The sequence below is a fragment of the Miniopterus schreibersii genome (genome assembly GCF_964146895.1).
Source record: "Miniopterus schreibersii genome assembly, chromosome: 15".
Lineage (NCBI taxonomy): Eukaryota > Metazoa > Chordata > Mammalia > Chiroptera > Miniopteridae > Miniopterus > Miniopterus schreibersii.
In genome coordinates, this window is record NC_138115.1 from 44,548,549 (window position 1) to 44,574,475 (window position 25,927).

Below are 25,927 nucleotides of genomic sequence, written 5' to 3' on the forward strand. Positions count from 1 at the left end.
ACAGGAACAAACGCTAAGCACGGACTGCGCTGCAAAGCCTGTAAGATGAGCATCCACCACAAGTGCATGGACGGCCTGGCACCCCAGCGGTGCATGGGCAAGCTGGTAAGGGCCCGGCCTAAGAGATAACTCCATTCAAAGTCCTTCCCCGCAGCACCGTGAGAACAGGACACCAGGAAGGCAGCCCCAGAACCCCTGGCCTGCCAGCTTGGCTTCCCAGTTGGGAAAGTGACAGAGCAGAGGAATAGCTTTGTCAGCCTAAGGGATGAATGCTCCATATGGTGACCAATTTGTCCCCAACTTCAGCACTGGAAGTCCCACATCCTAGGACTCTCCAGGTTTTAAAAGTGAAAGTTAAGCACCCAGGGAACCGTATCCCACTCTAGTAACTTAATGGGCTGACAACTTAGTGGGTGTTATGAATGGGGTAGAGATTAACAACCCTCCCAAAAGTGAAGAGAGTAATAAAACTCTACAGCACTTTAACAGAACCATGGTGGCCCATCCAAGGGAGGCGGGTAACCCCGGCCTATTCTGGACTGATCATACTGCCTCAGGCCTGTGGGCTTCAGTACTGGTGCCACACGTGGTTAAAAAGCAACCCGGAGGACATTTCAAAACTAAGATGGCCCAAGAACTGTAGAAGGAACCAAGAATTTCTACCCTAGAAGATACTGAGGGCATGACAGCTGTCTTCAAAAAACCTGAGGCCCTGTCACACAGAAGAGAGATTCTGTTGTCCTCCGAGGCTCAGGAAAAAGAATCTAGGATCAGTAGGTACCAAGTCTTAACGATCGGAGATAAGTCACCAAAGACCTGCCTCCAGCGTGAACGGGAGCTCCCCCACCCACCCTCCATCGCGGGCAATGTCCATGCAAAGGAGGGTACCACTGCCAGGAACATTGGAGGACTCTAGATTCTAGTAGAGGCTGGGCCACAAAGTGTTCTTTCAATACTGGAATCTTGTAAGTTGAAGCTCTTAGCGAGTTCATCAGCTTACTCTGATTGGCAGAGTCTTCTTCTCAAGGACCACCCTCACCCGTTCCCCTCCCCATCCAAGGGTGATTCTTACAAGCCAAGGCAAAAGCCATGGATGAGAGGTCAGAAAAGCAGAATGGAATCTAGACAGAAAGCAGATGGCTTTGGGTAGAGCTCATCAGACAAACAAAGGCCTTTAAGCCTATCTCTGAGGTTTGCTTTCCCATTCCCAGGCCTTCTATGATTTTTAACAAGCCACAATACTAAGCTGTGGTCAAACAAGGCACAATGGTCCTTCTGTATCCTGGGACTTGAGGGGGAGCCCAGACACAAGGGAGGCTGCAGTGGGCAGCAGCGAGGGAAGAAGCAGGACGGGGCTGGAGCTCGCTTTCTGGATGGAGTGTGGTTTGCTTATTGCCTCCCTCCAGGGGCAAATTATAGGACAAGCCAGCATCTTGAAGGGAGACAAGGAGGTGCCCCTAGAAAAAGCGACCGGTTTGATTTTTAGAGTTCTTGTGCGGTTATCTGCATCTCATCAGTGACATTAAGCCCTTCTCTTTCCCCCTCTCTCCCCAGCCAAAGGGGTTTCGGCGTTACTACAGCTCCCCCTTGCTCATTCATGAACAATTTGGATGCATTAAAGAAGTTATGCCCATTGGTGAGTTGGGACATTGATGGGTCAAGCTGGGTTTTGAGCAGCAACGTCCGCTTCATGGCTGCTGTTCTCCCAGGGCTGCAAAACCCTCGGGGTGTGTTTGTGCATTCATTTGGGGGCTGATGGTGTTATGACTGTCTGTGTGTCTTGCTGGAAGGGAAACATAAGGGGGATCAAATTCTGCAGGAAGATTCAACCTCTCCCTGCTGAAGCTCAAACAACACCCAAGTCCCAAAGGCTGCTGATATGCTACCCCACCGGTGCATCAGCAGCACGGTGGAGTGGAAAGAGCGTGGGGTGTGGCATCCCACAGAAGTGGTTCAAAGCCCAGCTTCCCAGCTGACCAACGTGTGTCTGAACAAGCTACCCAACCTGTCAAACCCTATAAAATAAGAACAGTAATGGCTGTTTTTCATAATTGTTATAAAAAATAAATATAAATTATAGACCAATGCTGAGAAGGAACTCAGTGAATATCAGTTATTCTTTTTTCTTTTTTTTTTTAATATATATCTTTATTGATTTCAGAGAGAGGAAGGGAGAGAGATAAACATCAATGATGACAGAGTCATTGATCGGCTGCCTCCTGCACGCCCCCGACTGGGGATGGAGCTCGCAACCCGGACATGTGCCCTGACCAGGAATGGAACCCTGATCACCTGGATCCTAGGTCGATGCTCAGTCACTGAGCCATGCCCAGCCAGGCTCAGTTATTCTTTAATGAGGACTAAAAAAAGCCTTACATTCATAGATATTTCTAGCTTGAATTTATTCTTTAATAGTATCATTCAGTGTACTTCCAATTTTTCCCTCTCTTTCAAAATCTCTACTTCAAGGACTGTTTGCATCTTGGCAAGGGAGGCAAGGTTTAAACTAAAAATGTATAATCTAAATGTTTTGCATTACAATTCACGAAGCCTGGGAATGTCCAATTCTTACAAAAACACTTGCTTCCTACTGCAAACTTTGGGCTTCAAAGGCCTCATACCTGGGAGAGCCTCGGCTCGCACTAGAAGAAGCCCCATTTTCCCAGGAGGCAGTGGGCCCGCTGCTCAGACCCTGCTGCTCAGGCCCTGCCGTTCGGACCCTGCCACTCAGACCCTGCTGCTCAGCTGCATGCGATGGGTGATGCCTGATGCAACCCAGTGTATGTGATAGGTGGTTGGCTCATTCCTGTCAGTGAGGTGAGGAAGCCTTTCTCTCAGATGAGCTCTCTCTTCCATTGCAGCCTGTGGCAATAAGGTGGACCCTGTCTATGAGGCCCTCCGCTTCGGCACCTCCCTGGCTCAGAGGACAAAGAAGAGCAGCTCCGGCAGTGGCTCTGATTCGCCTCGCAGAACCTCTGTAATTGTCCTCTTGGGGCTCTTGGGCAGGGTAGCCTGGGGACTTCCAAGCAAGACACAGATAAGCTTTCCGACAGTCTTCCCCACCAGGGCCTCCCAACATGCAGTGATTAGGGTGGGTTGTGGGAGGAGGGCGGGCAGACCCCTGGGAGGGGTCCTCAGGGGCTTCATAGAGGCAGCGCCCTCACTGGGTGTGGGTCAGTCTGCAAGATAACAGGTTGTAGTCTGTGGTAGGTATGTAGGTCAAGTGGGTGGGTAGGTAGGTTTGTAGGCCTCTCACCACTGCCGCATGGGTACCCCAGAAGCTATCATTGAACTTGCAGAAAGCCCTGTCCTTCCTACTTCCCACTAACTTCTAAGAGAGATGAACCAAAAGTGATTCTGACTCTTCCTCCTTGCTGAACATAAAATCGATATCAATTAGCTCTTTCCTTTACTACTCAGTCAGCCAATGTAGGTTAAGTGCTTATAATTACTAGCAACGTAGGGGACACAAAAGAGGTGGAGGACAGATGGAGGGTTCCCGTCAAGTTGGCAGGGTAGGTAGGAGGGGTACTCAAAACGTCTCGCAACCACATCAAAATTACAACCAAACTACAGAACAGCTATCAGGCAGAACTGTCTGAAATCTAGCTGAACAGAAATCCTATAACTAAGGATATAAAGAAGAAGCCACATCGAAACTGGTAGGAGAGTTAGAGACGTGGAAAGGGCTGGTTCCACACCCATATGTAACTGTGAAAAATCAGGAGAGATATCTCGGATGCAGAGGACCCACCTGAGGAGTGAGGGGTCCCAGCCCCACACCAGCCCCCCCACACATACTGCCCCAGCCCAGGGTTCCTGGGCTGGGAAGCAAAATCACCATAATTTGTGGTTTAAAACCAGCGGGATTGTGGCTGAGTTAGACAGAGGGCTGCTGGAGTCCCAGGCAAGATAACAGGTTGTAGTCTGTGGTAGGTATGTAGGTCAAGTGGGTGGGTCGGTAGGTTTGTAGGCCCTCTGACCACTGCCCCATGGGTACCCCAGAAGCCTAAAGGGCCCACACATGGACTTACCCAAGCTCACTCACTGGTTCTGAGGTCTAGAGATTAAAGGGTGCTAGTCATGTCCCTAATGCCACATACCACATTGCATCTCCTTCCAGAGAGTGAGGAGCATTGCTGCCAACAATTCACTTCCCCCAAAGCCACATAGAGCTGGCTCTCGACCTGCAGCCACCCCTTCCTTACAAGTCAAGACTTTTTGTAGATATACCCAGTAATCCGAAAGAACAGCACAGACAGCGCTGGCCAGAGCAGGGAGACCCCTGTCCACCTTGACCTGCATCCTGAATGGACCTTTCTGCATCTCTAGCGTGAGCCAAAATATCCTCACCCCACTCCCAGCTTCTGCATCCCCCGGGCCCGCCTGAGGCCGTCATAGGTGGAAGGCAGACAGAAAGCCAGCCAGGGAGGCAAGAGCAGACAGGAGGCTTCCCAGAGATGGCTGACCTGTCCACATCGGCTTCTGGCGCTGCTCCTGTGGGAGCTCTGCGGAGCTGATGAGGCGGAGACAGCCTCAGAAACACTCCCAGCAGGCAATGGCCTTTTCAGCCTCCACATGTTTGGCTCATGCTATGAAGCAGCAAGACTATCAGAGAGGCAATTTGTCCAGTTTGCTTTCATGTATAAAATAGCTTTGTTTCTAGCAATGTCTGGACAGACCCTACGGACTGGTTGTAAGGGCAAAAAAGCATAGTTTTCTGAATGTCAATAAGATGTCCATTTATCACAATCCACTTACGCTTCCTGGCACTGGTTCCATCAGTCAAGACTGCTTGGAATTTTGCTCTGCGACAGCATTGCTCTGAGACCTGCAGGGAGACAGAGACAAATCCAATTGTGCTTAAGTATCTGTCACTTCACTCTTTCCCCGGAGTCCAACTTGACTGGATGGAAGAAAACAGAAACAATTGATTGGTACTTTAAAATGATTTTGCTTCCTTTCTGCAGGGGCAAATCATAATGCAAACCAGCGTTTTGCCATTCTTGTGCTGTTATGTCCTAAAGCTAACATATTCCCACGTAGCAAACTCGGTCCCACAGGTTGATTTTCTCCCAGGGCTACAGAGGCATTTGCTTTACATTGTCAGGAAGTCTTGCTGCCTGGTTGTTTCTAAATCGTTATGGCTCCTTTAATGGTCTTTCAAATGCTCTAGGATATAAAAGGCTTGAAGGCTTGGGGAAGGCCTGCCACCAAAACCAAATACAAAAAAAGTCTCTGGGAGTTGATTGGCTAGTTTATGAATAATTTTCAGTTTCATAAGATTAAATTAACATAATAATAGCAACTTTTGTTCAGAAATAGTGAGCTTCCAAGGAGCAGGATGCAGATGACTTAGAGGCCCTGCAACATTTCTTATTTCTGATGTATCATGAAAGTAAGAATGGCTGAAAAAAATCCTAAAGTTAAATTTTTTGTAATGAAAATTAATCTCTGGAGAGTGGTGCTAAAGTGCTCTAGAGCTGACTAGGAGAGGTAGGAAGGGAAACTTGTTCTTCTCTGATAAGGTATAAATAAAATATTTTTTAAATGTGACTCTTCCTTTGAGGCCCCTTAAATGCCTCTTTTACAGAGCCAGGCAGATAGAAGTGGGGGCATCTGGCCCTATGAAAGAGGCAATCTGAAATCAGTGTTGTGCCAGTAAATGTTTAACTGCTGGCAGGGACCAGCCTCTAATGTGTAGAATTTGCCAATTTCCTTGGTGTAAATTCTCCTGCTGTGACCAATTTTAAGCTGCCCATGGTGACTCCGAAGGCTCTTCCCAGCCCATGGGAGTTGCTGCATCACACCACTGGATGAAGCACAGTGCTTAAGGGACAACCTCTGGGGTTTAAACCCCAGATCCACCACTTATCAGCTATAGGACCTCAAGTAGACTTATTCATTCACTCTGGGCTTCAGATACCTATCTGAAAATAGATCTGTCATAGGGTTATTGTGAGGAGTAAATGAGGTGGTATAAATAAAGAAGTTATACGGCAAGTGATTGAAAACCATAACTATTTAGAGCACTATTATTATAGCTCTTATTGTTATTCTGTAACCTAAATGGAAGAATGACTTCTCTTTTTTTTTTTTAATGTATTTTTATTGATTTTTTTAGAGAGAAAGGAAGGGAGAGGGAGGGAGAGAGAGAGAGAAACATCAATGATGAGAGTCATCAATCAGCTGCCTCCTGCATGCCCCCTACTAGGAATCTCTTATTTTAAAAAAAGGAAGCAAAATAAATATGAAAACAATTGATTTTTGCAGTGATGGAAACAGCATTTAACGCATACCTAAGTCATACATCGTGCATCTCAGTCTCTAGAATTTATATGTAAAACTCACCTATAGGAAGAGCTAGAGTTCTACGGAAATTTTTAATTGACAGGATATGGTCAGGAATTCTGATTTCTCCCTGTCGTCTCTTCCTGGGAGGAAGCCTAACAGTGACCTGTTAGGCATCTCATCCAACAGTCACTGAGTATCTGTCCCATGCTGAGCCCTGAGCCTGCCACAAACACCTGAGAAAAGGAACGATGCCCATGAGGGAAAACACGGCCTCTCTGAAGTTAGCCAGACAGACAAGACAGCAGCAACTGGGCACTTAGCACAGCGTCATGCAAATTCTACCCCAGTTGTCCTACTTTCGTGGAAATCTCTGTTCTGTTGGCCATTGCTCACTCCATGCTGTTCCCTCTTTCCTGCAAGACCTCAGACCTTGTGGAGGTTCCTGAGGAAGCTGACGGGCCAGGAGGCGGGTATGACCCACGGACACGCAGCAACAGCGGTGAGTGGGGGAATGGAAAACCCGGCCACCGCATCCCTCAGACGCATGGTGTGACCCGTTAGTCCGAGTTGGCGGGAGGGAGCAGATGTCCAGTCCCCTCGCTCTCTCTGCTGGCTCTGGAATTCATTCTGGGCAAGTGCTTAACATTCTGGACAGAAACTGGGCGTCATGACTGGTGGATTTCAGTGATCTGACTATAATATTCCCTAAGTTCTGTCTCCTGAGTCCTCATGCCTTTTGGGCTTAACTCTAATGGGGTTTAGGAGTCACTTCCATCTTTTTGTTAATGCGTCATTTCCCCCACTGACCTACATAAGATCAGCAAAGCCACGGAGAAGCCACTCCTTGCTACACCTGAAGTACCTTGAACCAGGTGGGGGTGGGGATGCCAGGGGAGGGAGTAGGGCCTTCACACTTGTTTTCTTCCCAGCAGAGAAAACTTAAGTCTCAGATATGTGCAATCTAGCCAAACAATTTTTATTAATATTCTTTAATTTTCTAATAGTTTACACCCTGCTACAGTAATTTCTAGAATAGTTATTAAATGCTGACTGCATATTATTGCTTGCTAACATTAAGAAAGAACTAACTGCCTGTTGAAGCAGACGTGAAGGAAACATAACCAGCCTCTTATGAATGCGTCTTGCCAAGCCACTCTAATGTGAACAACTCGTTTATTAAAGAAAAAAAAAATATGAAGCATTTCCTATCACCAGCAAAGGTACCTAGGTCACAAATGCTGTCCTCAGGTTGCTCATAATCTTCAGGCTGCATATCCTGACTGGTGTCATTTACTTGGGCTGGGGGCATCCCCAAGGTTACCCTCCCGACTCTCACGCCTGCATGGGAAGCGTGGATATGTGCCCCTTGGGTAGGTTTCCCACTTCACTGTTTGCCCTGCCTTTTCCAGACTGGGAACAGTATCCCCTAGCTGCTTTGTCAGCAGCTATCTTGCAGAGTATCACTTTCGCTTCCTCAGTTCTAGGAATTCCCGTGTCCCTTCTCTATTAGGGCTGGGCCTCTGTGAGTCCCAGAGGCAGCACGTGCTGAGCTTCCCTGTGACTCTCCCTGCTAAGTAAACATCAGCATTCAGCACGGCCCCCTTGCCAAGCCTGCACACATCTGCTAAAGCACTCTGCCAGGGTAAGGATTCTTTTGTGTCACATGGGGAAAACTGCACTTCAGGTCAATGCAAATATGCACTGAGCACTCAGCAGTGCCACTGGAGAGACCAATTAAAGAGTGCCGATGGCCAGGGGACGCTCACAACCAGCAGTAACACAGCACACAGCAGGACCAGCCCAGCCCAAATCTGTCCGCAGTTGCAGGTTCAGCAACTGAGCTTGGTCCGTAACCCCAGGGTTTTTCAGCATCTGGGGAATAAATTCTCAAGAGACTGGTATATAAACCACACGTGCCTGCACCTTAATGCTTCAGGTCTGGTCAGCTGCTCCATCCCAGAACCTAACTTCTGCTTGCACCCCTACCCTGACGCTTATCACCACTGTGATGGCCTCCTCCTGACTCACCACGCTGGACAGACTTGGTCCTTGGCCCCTCCTTGCTCTGGAGGCAGACTGCTGGACTTCACCTGGTGATCATGTGGCTATCAACTCACTGTAACATAAGGATAATAATATCCCCGAATCCATAGGCTGTTGTGATCTTTAAATGAGATGATGAATGAAAATGCAGTGTACCCACTGATGACTCTGGAACCTCATTTCCAGCACTAGGCTTCCTGGCCGCCTCCAGACACCTGCAGCCATCTGAGTGTGGAGTAGGCATCTTTAAGTTAACACCGGACCCTCGATTCCTTCACCCACCCACACCTGTCCCTCCCGGGTTGTCCCTGCTCGGTAAATAGGGACTCTATTCTACTAGCGCATCAGGCCAAACCTTTGGCAGCAGCCTTGGCTCCCTCTTCTTCTCACACCTCCTATCTAGCCTGTTAGCAGATCTTATCTGCTGCTCTTCAAAATCTTGCCCAGATCTTGCCCTCCACTTGCCTCTCTGCCTCAGCCATCCGGGTCCAGCCCTACTGATGCTGTTCATCCTTTCCTTTACTTGTTAAGGCCTTTGTATGCCCTGGGGATTTCTTTACTCAAAAAGCAGTCTTCACAGGATTCGATAACATGAAGGAACCATCCATATAGGAATCATCAATATGAAGCGCAATTGCTATTAACTAAGTCATCATAAGGTCATAAAGTGTCAGGTGCAGCTTAGAGCCTCACAACTCCAAATGTGGCCCATGGTCCAGCCTGGGAGAGCCTGTTAGAGGTGCAGAATCTCGGGCTGTTCTAGAACAATGGCAGAATCAGAATTTATACATGAATCTGTGACCTCAATCTCGTTAAATTTCGAGAAGCAGGACTGGAAGGCGTGGAGCCAACCCCCTCCCCCTAGTACACACATGCACATACATACACACACACACACACCCACAAACTGTGAGATAAGGAAACTAAGGCCCTGAGTAATACACTCAAAGACTCAAAGCTGATTATTCACCATCTCTTTTATGTTAAGGGGCATTTTAACCAACTTATTCGAAGAAATCTGTTAAAAAAAAACACACGTAGCAAGCAATAACCCCCTAAAAAGCTTCGGAGAACTATTAGCCATTCCTTTGATCAGCAGTAGCTTTCTTTATAACCCGCCCCTGGAGGCGAGAGAGGTTAATTATGCAGCAGTTTGCTTCAGAACATTTTCTTTGATTCATTTTAATCCCCTGTCCATGCAGTTTGAGAAACAACACAGAGAAAACACCCTGCCTATGGGGTCCCGGGTCCCACCGGCCCTCTCGCCATCCTGGCAAGGATGGTACCTACATCAGAAATGTAGGTGGGGAGAGTTGTTGGTCTGCGCCTTTGGTTGAACTGCCAGGGACTCCCCTGGAAGCCAGGTAATGAGCAAAGCGGGAAGAAAAATCTAGGCTGCCTGTTTTCAGTGCGAAATGCCCAATAATGATGTCACTGGCCGCCTTTAATAATTGCATTTCAGTCTGACTATATGTGATCATGACTTTCCTGGAAGAGACGCAGAGGGAAAAGAACAGAAGCAAGACAGATTCCTAAAAATATTCCTTTCAAAGGACTGGGTTAATGGCATTCACTCGAGGATATTACAAAGCCCAGTAGTGCCTAACGTTGCACTAAAGCAAAGAAAGTTTGCCCAAAAAGAAAAATGGCAAGCTCCTATTTGTAAAATGTACCCTTGCCTTCAGTATACACTGGTCCTATATCTCAAATTTTGAGTTGTCACCAAAAAAAGGGAAGCAAATGTTCTAATGGCTCTTTTGGCAAATGCCCCTGGTTCTGGTCCCCCTCCAGTGGACAATTCCCAAATTACAGATGCAAGTATTACGGTGTGTTTCTGCAACCTGCAGTTAGTATCTAGGCCATTTGCAACAACATCGATGGACCTTGAGAATATTATAGTAAGTGAAATAAGTCAGACAAAGACAAATGCCATCTGATTTCACTTATATGTGGAATCTTAAAACAAACAGACAAACAAAAACAGAAACAAACTCAGATACAGAGAACAAATTGATGGTTGCCAAGGTGAAGGGATTAACAACTTGGTAGTTATAAAAACAGTCACAGGGATATAAAGTACAGCAGAGGGAATATAGTCAATAATGTTGTAATAATTATGTGTCCTGTCAGATGGGTGCTAGACTTATCAGGGTTAGCATTTCAAAAGTTATATAATTGTCTGATCACTGCTGCATACCTGAAACTAATATAATATTGTATGCCAATTGTAATTGAAAAAAATTTTTTTAATTTTTAAAGTTATTACAGGGAAATATTAAGCAAAAGAAAGATTATACAGCTATATTAATCTGTGGGGGAAATGGACTTTAAGACCAAAAAAAACATCACTAGAGAACAGCATCATTGCATGGTCATATGCACGTCACTAGAAAATATAAATTCTAAACTTCCATTCGCCTAATACATGGCCTTTAAATTACAGAAACTCAAAGAATTGATAGAACTATTAGGAAAATTGGCATTTCCCTTCATAGTGAGGCTTTCAGTCACTGGCAAGGTGAATAGACATAAAGATTTAGTATAGACATCGAGGAAATAAGGACACATTTGACCATTCTAACTGACTTAAAAAGGACACTCCACCTAACAAATGGACAATCACATTCTTTTTAAGAACGCTTGGGACAATTATAAAAATTGATCACCTGCTAGGCCACAAGAAAGCTTCATAAATTAATATTATATAGAACACATATGTCTGACTCCCGAAAAATCAATAGTCGAAAGATAAGTAGGAAAGCCTATAATTTGAGAAACTAAAACACACTTTTAAAAAGCTCATGCATTAAAAAAGAATTCATAATGAAAATTGAAATATATTGAAAATTGAAGTATATGACTAAGTAAGAGGGAAAACACTACATATCAAAATTTGTGGAATGCAGCTAAAGTTGTGATTATTTACCTTTAAAACTATTCTATTAAAAAATAAGAAATGCTGAAAAGTAATCATCTAAGCATCATATTTAAGAAGTCAGAAAGAAGAAATAAAATAAAGCCAAAGAAAGCAGTGAGAAAGCAAATAAAAATTAGAGGAGAAATGAACAGATTACAAAGATAGATCATAAATCCTAAGAGTGGATCTTCAAAAAATTGATTTTATAACATTTAACAATTTTTTAAGAATAAAATAGATAAAATAAAAAGTGATAACGAAAAGAATGAATATAACAGAAATGGAAAGGAAAATAAAAGAATTTATGACCAACTTCATGCAAATAAATTTAAAATCTTTTTTTTAAAATGGGCAGATACCAAGAGAAATATCATTGAGCAAAGTCTGATTCAAGAAGTAATAGAAATAGAAAACCTGAATTTGTTTCTAATCATGATAGACATGGAATTTGTATTTTAAATATTTGCACAGTGAAACTGCAAGGCCCAGTCAACTTTGTAAGTAAATGCTACCAAACGTATAAGGAATAGAAAGTTTCCATATTACATAAGCTCAAACCGTGGCGCAGAGGAAGGACAGCAGCATTGTCTTGCTTAGTTTATGAGGCTAATATAACACTGACCTCAAAACCAAACAAAGACAGTGTGGGAAAGGAAAATCATAGGCTGGTCTCCTTCTAAAATATGGACGCAGAAATCCGAAACAAAATCTTAGTAAGCTGAATCCAATAATGTGTTTTTAAAAGATAATGCCTAATTACCAAGCTGGGCTTATTCCAGGAATGCAAATTTGGGTCCATGTGAGATAAGCCAATAATGTCACTGGCTGCATTATCGGGTTAAAGATAAAAATAGTCATCGCGTTAGAAAACAGTGGTGGTGGACATGGGCTTCACAGGACCGAAGAGCAAAAAGGACAGAATGTGGAAAAGGGAGGAACAGAAGAAAGTCCTTTGGGGATGTAGCAAAAACTAAAGATTCATTTTGCATCTATAACATTAGAAAATATTGCTAAGTGAAATAAGTCATATGGGAAAGGGTAAGAACCAGACGATTTCGCTCCTAGGCAGGATATAAAATAGAAAGCAATGAACCAACAAACAAACTCAACAGTATGGTGGTTACTAGAGGGGAAGCGGGGGGAGTGAAAGGGGGTCAAATATGTGGTGGTGGAAGGAGACTAGATCTTGGGTGGTGAGCACACAATGTAATAGACAGATGACATATTATAGAATTGTACACCTAAAACATATAATGTTATTAACCAATGTTACTCCGATAAATTTAATTTTTAAAAAAAAAGAAAATATGCCTGAATAAGAGACATTCTTTGAATACTTGTCCTGGATTAAATTAACTATCACACTATTTTTAATAAAATAAATCTAAAGCACCAAACATGATATATTTTTGGTAAAATGGTTACCTTTCTTCAGTCCTTTCCCTTCAACTCAAAGTCTTAGACTTGATTCTGAAAGGAATGGGTTTTGAAAATCATTTTGACACTATTGGGTGCTTGCAGCCATATAGCTAAAAAAGCACATTTGGGGTCACTTCAAATGATTCTTTAATGTAGTTCACAAAAATGACACACATTTCAAACCAGATACTTAATGGATATTCAACTAAAAGCTAAAATAATGTGGAATTACAAAACTGTAAGCCCCGTCCAAACTGATCATTGCATGTTCACCTTATGTAGTTCCCCTTTTTAGCTCCAATCAAGGATTTTCTAGGAAAATTCTCTTTGTGTGTTTTCATTCAATAGTTTAATATTCTATTAGAATTATCCAGTTTTCTACTTATGGAATCAAGTATTTACACCAGGATTTCAGGCAATCATATTATACCAAAAAAAAGTACTGCTGACCTCTACTCATTTTCAACTGTTAAGCTGAGTGGCCAGATACTGAGGCAGCCAAGGTCCGTAGGACCGGGCCTCTCCTTCCCACTTACCTACAAACCAGAGCTCCTCCAGCAAGCGTGTACTGGCCTCCTAGGGGTAACGGGATTGTGTCCACAGGCTCTGGAACTAGATGTTCACCAAGAATCGGCACGTTTACAGGTCTCTTGTTCTGAAGCATGTTTTATACATCTCGGTTATTCGGTCCATTTTGAGGACAGTGGAGATTGTCGGTGCACTGACTGAAACAGGTGGGAGAGCTTCCTGGGGGGGGAGGTCTCTTCCTCTACCGACATTTCCTCAGTAATCTGAAGGAAGAGCAAAGGGAAAAATAAAGCTGCAATGTGTCAGGTTTCAATGGCGAGTCACCTAAATGGTAGGTTAGTTGAGACACCATGACTGTACTGTACAAGCTTGGAAACATTTGTGTTTAGGGGGAAGACACACAGTGAGAATAAGGCTGTGAAGTTTGTCACCAGGGTAGACTTGGCTCGTGGAACCAGCCAAGGCAGGGCCTTCGCACCCACCAGGGACCTCCCACAGCTGCATAACTCCTGTCCACTTTGAGAGGCCATGTCCTTTAGCAAAGGCCACAACGTGGCTGCTTCAACACAGAAGGAAGAGAATCATACATCCCAAGAGCAATCTAAACGAGAAGCCACGATTTTATTTTTTAATCCCAACAATTGCCTCAATGCATTGACAGTAAGAGATCAAGGAACTATTCTGAAATTTAAAACTAAAGCTTTAATCTGCAAAATAGGATATAGATGTCATTAAGAAACTAGAATCAGGATATTGAAAACAGATCAGAGAATCTGGGGTGTAGCAAAGCTAACTCAGGTACAATGAAATTGGGCCCTGCGGCGCCCTCCGCCCCATAACAAATGCTCTGGTGCGTGTAACGGGGGCGAAGGGCGCAGCTTCTGTTCACGAGCAGAGCTCTGCCAACCGAGACCCCGCTGAGCACACGCACCTGCAGGCAGTGGAGAGGACCTGTGCGGGCTGGGGGCAGGGGTGTGAGGGTGCCGAGCAGGTGGCAGGGGGCGGGAAAGCGTCACACAGGGGGGCGACAGGGAAGCTGGGTCACTGAGAATGAGGGGGAGGCAGGGAGAAGGGCCGTAGGCTCTGTGGCACAGGGACTAATAAAGCCACAGCGCTCGGGCACGTTTCCAAAACAGGGTGACTGGGTTCACAAAGCCCCTGCTTTCTCTCGTCTCCCTCAGTATTCACGTACCCGGAGAACGGCACGGACGACTTCAGAGGCCAGGCAGAGAGCGTGGACCACCAGGTATTTGTGGGCGTCAGGGGGCAGGGTCTGTTCCCACAGGTTTGTTACATACAGGTACATGCACGCTCCACAGTGTATATGTCATGTAACCACTTAACCTAGTGACTGTTTCATAGCACGTAAGCATGTAGTTATTATATTTTCATGTTCATTTGTATAGGATTAGACTAGAATCCATAGAAGAGACTAGAATAAATGGAGAGAATCAGGAAAATAAAATAAAAGGTACTTCAGCTTTGGATAGCAGAGTGAATGGAAGAAAAAGGGTACAGCTGTGTGTGACTTTTGTTTGTTTTATATATAGCATGTGTTTATTACATTGTTATATATTTCAATATAGTATACGATTACCATATGCATATATGTGTATATTATGCAATTCTGTTATCTATTATATAATTTTTAACTTATTATATGTATTATAAAGTGTAAACATTTATATAGCATTTACAATTAATTGGTTAATAATAGTAGCTAGTGTTTATATAACACCTATAAGACTCTTCATGGTCTACAAATTGAGGAGTAATGATAAAATCTACCTCTCAGGGCCGCTGTGAGGTCCTGGTATCTCATGCATGTGACATGCTGCCTGGCACACAGTAAGCTATCAAAACAGTAGCTTTTATTCTCATTATTGCAAGGTTTCACAGCCAGCAGATGGTGATTCCGGGATACAAACAAAATCTGTCTGATGTCGAAATCTGTGATTTTCTCACAGTGTGAATGAACTAATTGCCATATAAATATACCTGGTTCTCTCTGATATTTTAGACACCAAATTTTAGGCTAACTGAGAAAAAGTCAATTTCATGGATCGCTTCGCAAATTATATAAATGTCTAACTACTATGCTGTACACCTGAAACTAATATAATATGGAATGTCTACTGCACTTGAAAAATATTTTTTTTAAAAAAACCTCAATTTTAGGAAGTGAAAGTTTTTTAGTCCTATTCACATGCCCCTCTTTCTATGGAGACAATATTCTCATTTGGGGCTAAGCCTGTATTACCTCCCATGAACTATACAAAAAATATTATTTGAAGACAATTTCTGACAAAGACCTCCACATAATTATTTTCAAATGCTTTGCAATGGAACCAATCTCAGCTGAGAAATTAAAAATAAACCAATGGCTGAAACACAGTTCTTAGCAATGGTTAGATATTTTAACACTTAAGAGCCCTACACCACATCACATTGCATTCACTTCACCATATCTCTTTTCTTCTTGTTTCTCTCCATTTCTTCCCCCTTCCTTGCCCAATTTTTCTTCATTTTCTCTTTCAGGGACCTCTTTCCAAAGACCCATTACAGATGAACACCTATGTTGCCTTGTACAAATTCGTACCACAGGAGACTGAAGACTTGGAAATGAGGTAAAAACAGTTTTTAAAGAAAAAAAAAAAAAAAGAGCAGGAATGAAAGAAAGAAAAATAATAATTTGTGTTAGCTCGGGGAGATTCAGAGCAGCTCTCCAACCCAAGTGTGCAGCCAAGGACCTGCAGGGCTGGTGCGCACACAGATCGCTGGGCCAGCCCTGTGGCTCCTGATTCAGCAGGTCTGGGGCGGGCCTGAGAACCTGTATTGCTGGCTGGTCAGCCGGTGGTCCCGCTGCTGGCTGATGCGGGGCCACCCCAGAAGAAGCGTGGGTTTCCCACCCTGCCCAAGGAACCACTGACGGGAGTTTTCATGAACGCTGAGCATCGGATGCACTTAGCATCTTGTGGCTCTATTAGAGAGTCAAAAAACTGTATTTCATCCCCAAATTAGCGTTGATTGAAGAATCTAACTGAAGCCATTTGTTTCTCCTGCTGGAGACTGGCTGGCACCTCCCCCTGGCTCACACCCTGATGGTTTCAGGACCCATCCCACTTATGGTAACTGACATTCAGGCACGGGAAGGTGAGCTTTGGGGACCCTCATGAAATCGGAACCTTTCTTCTGACCACAGTCTTGGTTCCTTGTGCTTCAGGGGTAGTTAAGCTGGAGTCAGTCCTGTGTTCACATCCTACTTACTGTGTGACCTTAAGCAATTTATGAACATCTTCTTTATATATAAAAGAATATGAATGACCTCTTCCCCTGCTGTATTTGTGAGGATGACATTCACAATGCACGAAGCACTTAGCATGGAGCTTGGTCATTGTAGACACTTGGTAACTGGTAGTTATTACAGTTTTTATAATATGGTGTGTTCACTGGCCTGTCTCCGAGGAAAGGCTTTGCTCTCCCTCCGTCATTCATGACCCTAAAACATAAGTAATCCGGGAGAAAGCTTAGCTTTGGTGTTTCCCAATCCTAGAGCAGGATAGAAAGGGCTGCCTTTCTAGCCCAATGGACCCTTGGACATTGGTTCTTTCCAAGTCCGAAGAGAATGGAGAGATAAATTAACACTGGAAATTACTGAAATGTCAGAGTATTAGTGAAATAGACTCCATTTGGGGTGGACTCCACTTGTCTGAATGCCATGCAGGGCCAGTCACAGTCACCAGTCATTCCCTGCAGATGGCATCCAGAGGGACCTGTCTCTCTAGCCTACGGTTATGCGGACTTCTCTCCAACCTCGGGCTTGTGCACCTGCCTAAATATGGTCTCCCACCTCAGGAGACCCTCCCTCTCCTCTTCCACTTTCCCCAAAGCCCCTTAAAAGGAGAGGGCTGCCAAAAAGGTGCCAGTCAGACCCGGGTTCCCAGGTTGCATAGGCCCCTGGGTCAGCCTCAGCAGCTCGAAGCCCCTTAGGGCGTGGCAGTCAGTGAGACTCCACAGCAGACGGGTGCTCCTCCTCCTGGCTCATACGCAAGGTCAGCTTCGTCTCAGTATCACTGTGGTCTGCTCCCAGCGATTCTTGGCCTTTGCAGAGCAGAGTTCAGGGCCTGGATCCCGGCTCCTTAGATTCCTGCAGACGTTCAGGCTCTGAATTTTCTCCATCGCTGAGTAAGAACTGCAGTGCTAAAGACACTGGCTGGAGTTGTAAACACTACCCAAACAGTCTGGCATCATTGCAGGTGGAAGAGATGGCATTTGTCAAGTGCAGCCCTTTTCTAGCTGAGATCTAACAAGCCCTGAAGGCTAGAGCCCGCCTAGGATTCATCCCTGGGGTGGTGCCTGCCCTTCAGCAGATGGTCCACAATGAACTACCTGCTGGTGAAGACAAGGATGACATCTATTTACTTTGCAATAAATACATTATATTTTGCTCTTCTTGAGGTTGTCATTTGGGTATCTAAAATTTTAAATTTAACAACTTCCTATTATGTGGGTCCCACCGTTTTATGTTAGAAAATTATCTGAAGTCAATCAGATAAACACAATTCCTGATAAATATAGAATGTTACTGAGGAATGTCGTCTAGCTGCCTGGTGGTGCTCATAACTTTTTGTGCTTATTTTAGTCGGTTGCAGGCCATTAAAAGCCAGATTGTCTGGTCACGAGTCAAACGTTTACAGTCTGCTTCCAGGCACACAGGACTGCTCATTCCCAGGAGTGAAATGTCTGCATTACGTAGGCCACAAGAATGGAGTAATAAATCATACTTGCATTTTTTTTCTTTTGCCAAGAGAATCTAGGTTCCCATTTTAAAAGCCAGCCGCTTGATTTAGAATGGGTAAGGCCATGCTTTGGGGATTTGGTATAATTCCATGAATGAACTGGGTCTTTGTGAATCGTCATGTTCTCCTTAAACCATAAAGTAGAAAAACAAATTCCTTTTAACAAAATACCATTCTCATCCACCTGCGTTCTGATCCAGGGGAGCACGCTGGGTATTGTCCTCAGGAAAGAACAAAAGAGGTGAGAGCCCAGGGAATGTTTGGAGTGTGAGCTTAAAGGCAAAGAAGACCCAGCTGGCAAAGCCAACAGTCACAGATCAGAGCAGATGAACGTTCACGTCAGCAAGCATTTGTTATATACCTGCCAACAGTCCAGATCCCCCTACCGACTTCCAGTGGCACATCCTTACCTGCCTGCCCTAGGAGTGGATGGCACATGGCAGCTCCACCCTCCCTCCCCCAAACCAGCTCCTGAGAGTGAATGATGTCACCATCTGCCCCGGCCTCAAGCCAGCCACCAGAGACTTCCCTTGACCTGCACGAATTTGAGCACACTATTTCAGCTCTCCGAGCCTCAGTTCTCTCCTTCCTAGGGTGACTGAGTATTTAACGAGATCATTGAAAATAAAAGCTAGGATTTCATTCCCAGTACAATGCAAGGTGCACAATATATTTTAGATACCTTCTGTTCATAATTTGCATCTTTTCACAGTATGTTTTATTTCCTAGTCTTTGGAACAACCTCATTAACACAACCCTAAGGATATATAGTACAAAAAACACAGTCACAGACTTTCCCTGGCCATTGAGCACATCCAGTGAGACTTCATCTAACAGGCCCAGTGATAAAGGGGCTATGAGTATGTGTGTGTGATGTACTTACATGTGCACACCCATTCCCACACACTCACAGTCAGCCCTGCACGAGCACAGACACATGCATACACACACATCATTAACACAAGCTTGACAATACATGCTTAGCTTTCCAAAGAAAGTGACTCCTTCCCCCCCATACGCACAAAGTAACCAGTCGCATTCTCCTCACTGCTTTTGGGTTCAGAAGTCTGCAAACAGAGCCTTAGAGCCATCGCTTATTATTCAGACCAACACACCTTGAAAAGACCAGTAAGATTGCTTCTATGGCTTTGCCGAGTTGATATATCACATAAGTCATCAGCAGATGTAAATAACTCCGAGTCAACACAAACCCCGAAACATCTTAAGAACTCAGAAATAAGGCATTAAGAGTAAATAAAAGGCTGAAATGCCTATTCCAGTGACCATATAATGCCCATTTCAGAGAATCCATTTTGGCTCCCCACATCTAAGTCATTTTCATTTTTATTAGTTCTCCCCAAACAGATTTATATGATAATGGCCATGTTTCATAAGGGGAGAAAAATGAGACAGAAAGAAGAGGGGGGAAATAAGCTTATGAGCCAAGAGAGGGAAAGCAGGAACTGCTCTTTCAAGATTATTAAATTCTAAGAAAGACACAAATTCATTGCCCTTCAGTGTATGTAAGAACACCTAAATTGGGGGGCTTTGAAGAAACACCTCTCTTCTTTTGTAACCCCAAACAAGGGTTTAGATTCTTGAATCACCAGACTCTTTCCTGGAAGCAACGAGCCTGATTTGTCCATGGGTGAGCCTGAATGAAACCAGGCAGCTATTTGTCTCATTAGCTAATAATATTCATAAGAACCTCTGGAGATGGGGTGGCCTGAATTCATCTCATTCTGAAGTTTTCAAAGCACCATTTGAAACTGAGTTGAAACTGATTTTAACGCTGGTATAACTGTTTCCGGGACTTGTTTCATCCCTGCGCCACTTGTCACATAGTGAGCAAGCGTCTATTCTGTGCTGGGGGAACAATTCCCAGGCCCTGTCCTCAGAAAGCTCAGGGGGGCATTGGTGGGGGGGATCACACAAAAGAGTAGACAAGAAGGGGCACTTCAGTGTGGGGTCTTGTGGGTGGGGAGGCAGTCCAGTATGCCACTATGGCACCCCAAGGGGGCACCCAAGCAGCCTTGGGAAGTCAAGGGGGGTTTTGCAAGGAGGTGGCATCCCAGCCATGCCAGGGCTTCAGGCTTCAGGCTTCAGGGAAGGGGCCATGGGGCCTGTGCAGCTCAGAGGGAGCAGTCGTTCCCTCTCACAGCGAGGAAAGGGTGAGGGAAGAACACAGTGAAACAGCAGAACAAGAGAAGGGCTTTAAGAGGCATCAGTGGTGGGCAAACTCCATTACAAACAGAGGTGGCACAGATTGATCACTGCAGGAGCAGGGGCATATTTAGGTAATTCCATTCACTCCAGTCTTCACTCTGAAGAGGCTGTTTTAAAAGTCAGTAAAGCTTAGTGAATGGACTTCACTGTTCAGTTCGTATTCAAATGAGACAATTCATGATGTTTTACATTTAGGGGGATAAGGTGGGGGAACTGGGACCCAGAACTCACAGGTAGAAAGTAAAGACTTGGGGCTGCAACCCAGGGAGGCCAACTTTGAGTCCACTGGTCTTTCTCTTACCCCAAGCTTTTCATTCTCCATTGATTGCCATGAAGTTGATGGTTATATTTTAATTAGCAGACTCAGACAGGGTATTAATTTATCCCATGTTAGCCACTCACATTACTTCTCACAAGTCTATTAGGATTGTTATGCTTGTTTTAAGGCCAGGAAATTGGTCATCTATAGAATGTGTTCATGAAAAGTCACTCTGGTTCAAGGATAATCTTTTAAAAGTAAGATAAAATCGTGACTCTTATACAAATATAAAATGAACACACGCCAAAATTTTTACTAGACTCATTAATTCATGAGAGGGCCAGTAATATGTCACAGCTGGTTGAAAGGAAAATTCAAGCATCACACATATGTAGGCGATCAGGGGTGCTGATGTGAATTTACAAATACATGCAACACTGGTGAGCATTCACAGGGTAATAATTGACTACATTCCACCAGACACAATTCACGTGCATTTCTATGGACAAGAATCATTGGCATTACCATTGGTTTTGTACAACTCGGGGAAGTGAAAACTAATAGCTCAAAGACGCTGAAGGGAACAAGAAGGGGAAGACCTCAGAGGGTGAGCTCAATACCCAGATATGTAATCTTTTTTGCCTATTTTGAAGTCTTTCACAATTTTCCCTCACATCCTCTTGTGTTATTTTAGCAAATCTGCTGGGTTAGCCAGGCAAATAGTATTTTCCAGAGGAGGGAACTCTGGTCAGGATGGTTCAAACTTGTCAACAATCCATAAGAATCTCCTGGAGAATATTATTAAAACAGAGATTCTGGGCTCCACCCAAGCCTAGAGAGTCAAACCCCATTTAGAAATATGTCTGTTAAGTGTTCCTCTAGATTCTGATTACCTTCCAGATTTGGGAACAATGGGTACGTATCTAAAAATACACAGTTGGCCAGTGGCAGACCCAAAGCCAGAAGGCAGGTTCCCTGATCCTCGACCCTGAGGCTCAGGACACTGGTCCTCATTGGATTTTTGGCCTGTAACTCACATGATGATGTCCTTCACTCTGTAAGGCTTTATACACCTGCCATAAAATAAGAAGAGGAGAGCCCTTGAGAGGGGGAGTAAGACAGAATAAGACTCTCTTGGTGTCTCATTTCCATTCTCTAAGTACATTACTGCTTGGCAAATGCATCAACTTAATTAAAACTAAATGTAATTCTAATGCACCAATTTGATTTAAAAATAATCTTCACAGTCACCAGGACATCAAAATGCAATTAAGGCTATTTGAGGAAAGTCTCTGAAGCATATTATGTTCTGATGCTGCACTGTGTCAAGAAGCCCAGATCTTCCCGAATGTCACTAATGTGTTTAGCAGCCTCCCTCGCACTCAAACGCCTCTTTCAATTAGGTTCTGGAGAGCGTGATCCACGACAGTTCAGGAACATTCACCAAATCCCATCCAAATGGCCCCTTTGCTGAATTCTTTCCCTCTGAGCTGGTCTCTGAGCTTGGGAAAGTGCAGGCAGTCTTACGGATACCAGGCTTAAGGCAAAACCAAATCGCCTCGTTCTGGAGTTCCTTGTTGCCTACTCGTGTTCTCGGACCGTAAAAGGCTCTGGACCCAGAGTATGGAAATTGAGGAATGGGTCTAGTGAAAAATTAAGCAGTCAACCTAAAATTAATGAAGTAGTTTGGCGGGCTCCCTTTTCTGTTCCCCTTAGACTGGTTTGTCCAGGACATCTGTCTTGGCTGAGTGACTATGGTTGCCCTAAGCTTCATTTGGGGTCCTTTTTGCCTAATGAGTGGGAAAGGGTGAGAAATATTAAATATATCTCAAAGTACTGGCAGAGTAAAATAGGTGGCTCTGATGAGTTCTCACAAGACTTGGATAATACAAGAGGCAGCTTGGCCCTGGGAACAATGGCAGGGCTCTCCCTATGGAGAGCAGGTGGGCAGAATGTTTGGATTTAGTTCTTTGATGGCAGGACATAGCACCCCAACACCACGGGAAGGAGAAGAGAGCTATTTTGAGAACTAGTCTGAGAAGAGAACTCCCAGTTGGGAGTGAAGGGCTGCCAAAGGGCCACACCGAGAATCAGGTGACAGCAAGCTGGAGCTGTGAGGGCAGCTTAGGTATGGCCAGCAGCTGGAGTTAGCTAGGTTTCCCAGACTCCCTGTGAGTTAGCTAATTTGAATAATTCACATGTTCCAAGGCTTAAGGGCTCTCCCTAACTGTTTGGTACCTAGGGCTGGGGGTGGTGCATAGTGGCTGGAGTTTGAGAGCCCAAAGGGAAGTGGTTGGGTGTTGACTTAATTGGGTTCCTTAAGGGGAACTCTACCCAGAGTTTCAAAACTGGGTCAAGACACATTTTAAAAATAAATTTAAAACATTATATTACACAGAGTGGCTTTATCTCGCATGCCGGGAGACCACGTTGAAAAGGATTCTGAGTGCGGGCTCAGCAGGGAGCACGCTGAGATGGATGGTTGATGCCAGGCAGGGGGATGGGGCAGCACAACTCCCACAGCTGACCCAGATGCGAGAGGGCTGCTGTCTTGGATTCAAGGGCTGCCCCAGACCTAGAGCAGGGTCCTCCCTACAGTGGAAAAGAGGCATTAGCTGCCTGCACCAGATGACTAGAGCAGGGACTGATATCAGGGGTCTACTCTTGTTCATGACCGCATCCTGCTTACTTCCTTCATTGCCCTTAAGACAACTCGTGATTATATATACACATTACATATTTTTTATTTATATATTTGTTAAGTGTTTTAGTATATATTTGCTTGTTTGTTATGTATCGTCTCACTAGAATATTAGCTCCAGTGGGGACTTGATTCACCAGAGTATAGCCAGTGCCTAGTCAAATGGCTCTTTCAGAGTTGACATTCTAGAATATTTGTTAAACGCATGGGCAAATAAAAAAATAGTAATAATAAATAATAGTAAGTGGATGAATGTAACTCTCCTCACTCACCAAGCAATTCTCTGATTCTGGTGGAGCTCTTTTTAAGGAAAAGACAGAACCTCCATCACAATGTCAGGAGTGTGTCTGGTATTTCTCATAAAATTATAGCTTATATGCCAGGGAGTGCCTTATTCTAATGTGTGGTTTAGTTAACACAGGTCATGCACCCAGGGACAGTCCACCTCTGGGTGGGTCTCTAGCTAAACTAGAAAAATAGAAGTTGGATTTAGGCGGCATCCTCTTGCACCCTTAGGAAAAGGTGCCTCCCCCAATCTCCAGTTTTATTTTCTACTTACAGTTTCTACCAAACCATCAGCAAAGTCTTTGTAGTTGGTACTAACGCATGGTTTCTCAGGTTATTAGGTTAAATAAAATCTGCTGGAGCTAGAAAGATTTTCCTGAACTGACTTTCATCCTTGCTGCTTAATTAAATCCCTCACCTGGGAAAAGAGTAATTTTCAGCCACCTTGCATTCTGTGGCATCAGCATGAAACTGTGACTGTTGAAATACCAAAATGCCAGTTGTGTTTAATGTTTCAGGTGCAACAAGCCTGTTCTATTTGGAATCCCCTATGAAGATAGATATTAACTGAGAATTGAAAATGACAGCAGAGGAGATTGAATCTGAAGACCAAAATGAGCACACAAATTGACTTCCCCTCTTTCCACAATTCCTTAAAATGTCAGAAAAATATTTTTTTTTAAGAATATATCCATAACTGTACTAGAAAACAAGAAATAATGCTATCAGAGACCCAAAAATTTGGGGAGTTTCCTGGCAGTCTAGAAAATAGAATTACATTGCAAACAATGATGATGACCAGAGACCAAAGATGCTCAGGAACAAACATCTTTAGATGTAGGAGTACAAAGAGATGCGGGACTCAGCAAAATCACTGAAGCACCAGTGCACCACTTCTCTGTTGTTGTATCCCCTTCTGCTTCCTCACTCACCCCATTCTCTCTTCATTTTAGACCCGGAGACATGATTACTCTTCTAGAAGATTCCAACGAAGACTGGTGGAAAGTACGTATGTCTCTTCCTTTAAAAAAAAAAAAAAAAATCATTTGGTTACTCTCATTACAATGAATGCTATAATGACAACGAATTGTGGACGCATGCCTCCTTTTTCCTTTCAGGGGAAAATTCAAGACAGGATTGGCTTCTTTCCGGCCAACTTTGTTCAGAGAGTACAACAGAATGAGAAGATTTTTAGATGTGTTAGAACCTTCATCGGGTGTAAGGAACAGGGGCAGATAACACTGAAAGAGAATCAGGTGAGTGAAACACATGCACATATCAAGTATGACCAAAATAGAATAACCATTTTAATAAACATAGAAGTACTTTTGCAGAGTCATTTCTGATTCCAAGCCAAAGAAAAAAAAATGGAATCATCCTCATCATACTGAGACCCTGTCTCCAATGCCACACGCACCCACAAACCAAACAGCACCGTCCCCAGCTGGATCCCATGCCAACGCTTCAGTCTTCTCCAAGTTGACCCAGCTGTATCCTTCCTGTTCCAAAAATTTGGAAAGTCTTTTAAATGAAATAAATTCGGGAAGGATAGTCATCTTTATTGACAAACGATCATTAAGTAATTTTCCTAGCATGTTTGATTTTTCTCTCAGAATAATCTCATGCTTCCCCATTTGAGATTAAACATTGTTTTCATGTTATTTATATACAAATCAGTAAAACCAGAAGGCAAATTAAAATTTACTCAAGTTGATCAATTTCCAGAAGCAGAACATCTGCTCAGTGACTCATACAAATCCCTTGGCCATATTCCCCCAAAAAATATTTTCTGGGAATGGACTCACACCTGCATTCTGGCCTCTCATGGTTGAACTCACAATCTGTGGGGTGGGGGTAACGCACATAACTCAGCCTCTTCGCTGAGACGTGTGTAAGACAGACATAGCATTTCAGACTGAACCCGGAGCCACATCGATCTGCCCGTAATTCTGCAGGGAAGTGGCATAACTCCTGATATTTGTTCAGCTTGGTGTTTCTTAACATGTGGTCTTCTGACCCCCTAAATCAGAATCACTTGGGAGCTTGCTGAATATGCAGATTCCTGACTCCACCCTAGACCTGTGGGAGCAGAACCTTCCAGGGTAAAAGGCAGAGAATCAGTCTTTTACAGACTCCCCAGTTGTTCTAATCAAAGTTAACGGTTGAGAATGGCCTTCATTTTCAGTACCTTACTTTCCTATAGTAGTTCTGTTCCAATTACGTATTGATCAACAAAAGCCACCAAGGTCTCTTTACTGCTACACAAATTCTCTATTTTCAATCTTTGCCAATATGGCAACCAATTTCAGTGTCAGCCACTTGAAAGAAAATTCATATTTTTAAAATCTGTTATTGAGAAAAAAATTTAATTTGTCTCCACTTTAGTATCCTAAATTACTTTAGGTATAAAATTTCAAAACATGCTTGTTAGTTGAGGGGGTATAAAGTAGTACCAA

General features: G+C 44.0%; 1 protein-coding gene across 2 annotated transcripts in view; it reads left to right on the top strand.

Annotated features, from left to right (window-relative positions):
* Positions 1-25,927, top strand: part of STAC (SH3 and cysteine rich domain) — an 81,574-nt gene that overhangs the window by 50,788 nt on the left and 4,859 nt on the right. For both annotated transcript variants that reach the window (XM_081159813.1, XM_081159812.1), the window contains exons 3-10: positions 5-105; positions 1,555-1,636; positions 2,862-2,977; positions 6,715-6,793; positions 14,383-14,447; positions 15,740-15,828; positions 24,425-24,476; positions 24,590-24,727. In XM_081159813.1, coding sequence (XP_081015939.1) covers positions 5-105; positions 1,555-1,636; positions 2,862-2,977; positions 6,715-6,793; positions 14,383-14,447; positions 15,740-15,828; positions 24,425-24,476; positions 24,590-24,727 — 722 coding nt within the window. The remainder of the gene's footprint in view (positions 1-4; positions 106-1,554; positions 1,637-2,861; positions 2,978-6,714; positions 6,794-14,382; positions 14,448-15,739; positions 15,829-24,424; positions 24,477-24,589; positions 24,728-25,927) is intronic.